The sequence below is a fragment of the Myotis davidii genome, unplaced genomic scaffold (genome assembly GCF_000327345.1).
Source record: "Myotis davidii unplaced genomic scaffold, ASM32734v1 scaffold329, whole genome shotgun sequence".
Taxonomy (NCBI): domain Eukaryota; kingdom Metazoa; phylum Chordata; class Mammalia; order Chiroptera; family Vespertilionidae; genus Myotis; species Myotis davidii.
In genome coordinates, this window is record NW_006300374.1 from 341516 (window position 1) to 346083 (window position 4568).

The 4568-nt window shown below is 42.2% G+C and overlaps 1 protein-coding gene across 1 annotated transcript; it reads right to left on the reverse strand.

Annotated features, from left to right (window-relative positions):
- Window positions 1–199: 199 nt before the first annotated feature.
- TAS2R3 (taste 2 receptor member 3) lies at window positions 200–1150 on the reverse strand. Its single transcript, XM_006777081.1, has one exon. The coding sequence runs from the start codon at window positions 1148–1150 to the stop codon at window positions 200–202; it is 951 nt and encodes a 316-aa protein (XP_006777144.1).
- Window positions 1151–4568: the final 3418 nt, after the last annotated feature.

Genomic DNA, 4568 nt, shown 5'->3' on the forward strand with positions numbered 1-4568 from the left:
CAAGAGCTTATCACTGTCAGTATAAACTTTATCTTAAAGCTCGCTATCAGCTGACTACGTTGAGCGCATAGTTATTAAAATAGAACTCTACAACTACATAGTGACAGTGCTCTTAATATATTGACATTTTCCAAAGACTGTTTTACGGTCTCCAAAACAACCATGCAAAGAGAGGCAAGAGAAGTGTCCTTCTGTCATTTTATGGGGAAAAGTGTTCTTTGGATCCAGGCTTCAGATGACCAGACTTACACAAGAGCAGCTCCACAAATGTCTGCTTCAGCTTACTGTTTCCCAGAATGAGAATAAATGAGTGGCAGGCAGGATAAAACATTGCAGCTAGTTCTGTAATCATCTTAGTCAACACAGTTCCTGATAGGAAATAATGGAATGATGTGAGTAAATAGGCAAGAAAGTAAAGCAGGAGGAGAAAGAGGAAGGAGAGGACCATTTTGATGGCCCTCTTGTGGGCCTCGGTGCTGGGATCGCTGGGGCTGGTTCTGTTCTGCTGCATCTGCCGCGTGTGCCTCCCCAGGGAGAGAATGAGCAGGATGTAGGAGGCCAAACACACAATTAGGGGAAGGAGGTTCCACAGTGTCCCAAGAACATGGATCACCTCATATTCATTCTTTAGCTCTCTAAAGTGCTCAGTCACATTCCCTGAATCATCAGCTCCACGGAGAATATAGTACATCTTAAACTGAGGAATCAGAGACATGGCATTACTACACGATAAGAGCAGGCCACACAACAGCATCCATACGACCACCCTGGCAACTCTCCACTTGAGCCAGAGGAATGTGGGGTGGGAGAAATTGGCAATTTTCAGGCAGTAGAAGACACCGAGACAGGTGGCAAGCCAAATGCTCAGATGGTTTGTAAATGTCCAGAAAATATCAGTAACTTGTATGAGTACCACATTATTTAATAATTTGGAAAAGAATATCATTATTACAAAATCAGAAGAAAGAATCCACAGCTGAACAATCCGGGAGAGAGCCAGGTTAGTGAGGATGAAGTCACCCAAAGAGATTCTCTTGCTCTTGACCCAACTGCTGCCATTGACCAGCACAATGAAGCCATTCCCGAGCATTCCCAGAAGGAACTGAGTGACAGAAAGAAACAAAAACACCCACTTGGCGAGTCCTGACATTCCAGCTACTAGGCAGACCTGATCTTTGTTCTTTCTGCTGCTGTACAAGCTCCTTGCTGATTTGAAATTTCTCCCTGTGAACCTGTTGCCTCTACCTGCTGCTTCACTGAATCTGTCTCTTTTCTTTTCCCAGTTTGTGGCTGCTGTAGAGCATAGTTTATGGAACCCTCTCTGGCTCTTTCGGGTTAGTCTGTCCTCTTCACAGATGACATGGATCTGTGATCTAAACTCAGCTGCTTGTTGCCAACATGCAAATAGAGTCGTGTCCAGTGTCACACAGAGAAGGGAGAGATGTGAGTCACAAAGAAGATGGAGGACTTGGACTCAATTTCAAAGGAAGCAGGGCTCTGAGCCACCCAGGACAGAGGAGTGAGTGTCACTGGAAGAGTCACACAAATGATCAACAGGGAGGAGACACAGAAAGGGGAAATAACAGAATTCCACCATAAAGCACTATCAAGTGCTCCCCAGAATCGCCCTGAAGGCCAAGTCTATAAATAGAAAAAGTTCAGCCAGTACCACTATTGTGCCACTTGAAGTGTGGCTTAGTTAGGGGCCCCGAGTTCCTCCCCAGTGAACCATCTTATCAGAAATATAACATATATCAGCTATCCAAACACCTGCATGATAGCAATAATGGAACACAGCATATAAGCTATTCAAAATATGAATGTTCAGAATACATGACCACTGTGTAGGGGTGGGCAGAAGCAGATCCGAGTTCAACCACCTCAGGAGGCAGTGGGCTGACCCAGGCAGGTCACTGATATCCAGGTTCCTTTACTAATTTTCAAAGACTACAAGAACGTGTGAATAATGAATGCAGGCAATTCGAGCACTTACAGGATTGTACCTCCGAGCACTGTGCCATTGTGAAATCCTTTTCAGTTAATAAAACTACTGTAATTATCATAACCTGCATGTCTGTAAATCTACTTTTGCCCACCCCATATTGATAAGTAGTTAAGCTGACCGAGATTATACATAGTGTTTGTCAAGCAAAGGGGCTTATTTATCTACAGCAATGCCTTACAAATGTTGACCATGACAAACAATATTTTATATGACATATATATGTGACAATCTAAATATAAGTATATATATTACATACTTGTGTGTGTGTGTTTGTGTGTGTGTGTGTGAACACAAAAGTTTCACAAAACCATATTTTGTGAAATATAGTTCTATGTGTGGCTTTCTGATATTTTCTATCATATTCTACTTCCTTCAATTTTTTTTTTTTTTTTTTTTATATATTTTATTGATTTTTTACAGAGAGGAAGGGAGAGAGAGATAGAGAGTTAGAAACATCGATGAGAGAGAGACATCGATCAGCTGCCTCCTGCACATCTCCTATTGGGGATGTGCCCGCAACCCAGGTACATGACCTTGACCAGAATCGAACCTCGGACCCCCCAGTCCGCAGGCCAACGCTCTATCCACTGAGCCAAACCGGTTTCGGCTACTTCCTTCAATTTTGCTTGCTGATCGCAAACTTGATTTTGCAATCTACTAATGAGTTATAAAAATACTGTTTGAAAACACAGTATTTATCTGGAGGACGGAGAGAAATCAAGATACAGAGAGTTCAGCAACATTATCCAATGAAAGACAGAAAGTTATGCTTTTAGGTCCTCTCAAAAGGACCTCACAGAGTAGCAGATGATAAGTCTGAATGAATGAGACAGTCTCTTCTGAATGCATGCCAAGGAGCCACTCACCTGAGCCATGTGAGCATCCTCAATCCTGGCATCACGTGGTGTACAATATGATTTCAGAACACTGTAGTGTTCACTCGGGCATAAGCACAGTACTCCTTAATCCCCCTCAGCTTTCTCAGCTTTCTTAACAGCCTGGCCAGGTGCTCCCAGAGCTGCGTGCTGCAGAATCAGAAGGCTAGTTCCCAGTGACCTCAGGGAGTCCTGTAATAGGACCATGGATATAGGGCTTGTCCCACAACCTACCACCCACCCTGTTGTGCTTTTTTGATGGCCTCGGTTCTAGATCCAGATTTTTGTTATTGTACCACCTCTTATATCCCCTCATGAGAAGAAATACACTAAGATCCCCCATCTGTGTGTTAGAATTAACCAGTGAGAACAAGTTTTAGAATATCCAACGTATTAGATTATATGTCACATACTATTTCATGTTTGATCACACATTTTTAATAGCCCATTACTTTTACCCCTTCCATAGGTAGAACTTGTAACTTTTTATAAGCCAATTTTTAGCAACTCAGGGTTAACTACAATTTTCCTTCCTTGTCTTTTGATCCTTGCCCAGGACAATGGGCACCACATTAGCTGGTGACCAGAGTTCAAAGACTTTGTTGGATACCATCACTACCACTGCTATTATTTCATCAGGGTCTGCTGATATGAATTATAAGCCCACAGTTATACCATTCTGATTTTTAAGATAAATACTAAAACTATCATACTATGACTAAATGTCATAGCATTAGTAATGGCTGCTTCCAAATTGTATGCTGACCACGATCCACCAAAATAATTACACAGACATTCCAAATACAGTTCTATAAAGCCTGCAGCTTTAAACAGAGTTTGTTGGGGGGATCAATACCACAGCCATTGTATCAGATCCTTGGCTCTTGGACTTCAGGCTGCAAACATCTAGAAAGACTACTGAGAGATCATGCTGTACTCTAAACCATTCTTTTGAGTCAAAGATTAAAGCAAGTGTATCAGTCAGGGCCATGACAAGAAACAATTGGCACAAACTAGATGATTCTATGAGTTCTAAAAAGGGTTATTTAAAAAGGAGGGCTACAGGTACACCTCATTTTATTGGGGCTTTCCTTTATTGTGCCTTACATATACTCTTTTTTTCAAATTGAAAGTTGGTGGCAACCCTGTGTTGAGCAAGTGTATCAGCACCATTTTTCCAACAAGATCAGATGATGGTTAGCATTTTTTAGCAATAGAGTATTTTTAATTAAGGCGTGTACATTTTTAGACATAATCCTATTGCACACAACAGATTGCAGTATAGTGTAAACATAACTTTTATGCACTGGGAAACAAAACAAAAAACTGTGTGACTTGCTTTATTGTGTTATTTGCTTTATTAAGATGGCCTGGCCTGAACCTGCAGCATCTCCGAGCTATGCCCATGTTTACAAGAGTGTAGGCAGAGTGTAGAGGAACCCTAAACTGATAGGGCAGTACTCCAGGGCACAATACCACCACACCACTGAGAGAGAGAGTGGAGCCCTCCTGACAGCAGTTGAGATTTTTCAGTTGGGTGACCCTGAAGAGAGTGAGCCGAGAGAATAGACGTCAAACCCCAGGTAAGCAGACTAACAAGGCATGCAGTCCAGTATCATCTTCCGCCCCTCTATTATCCTGGCTCTTTCTCCACAGGGACTTAAGACATAATGGTCCAGGTCTTTGCA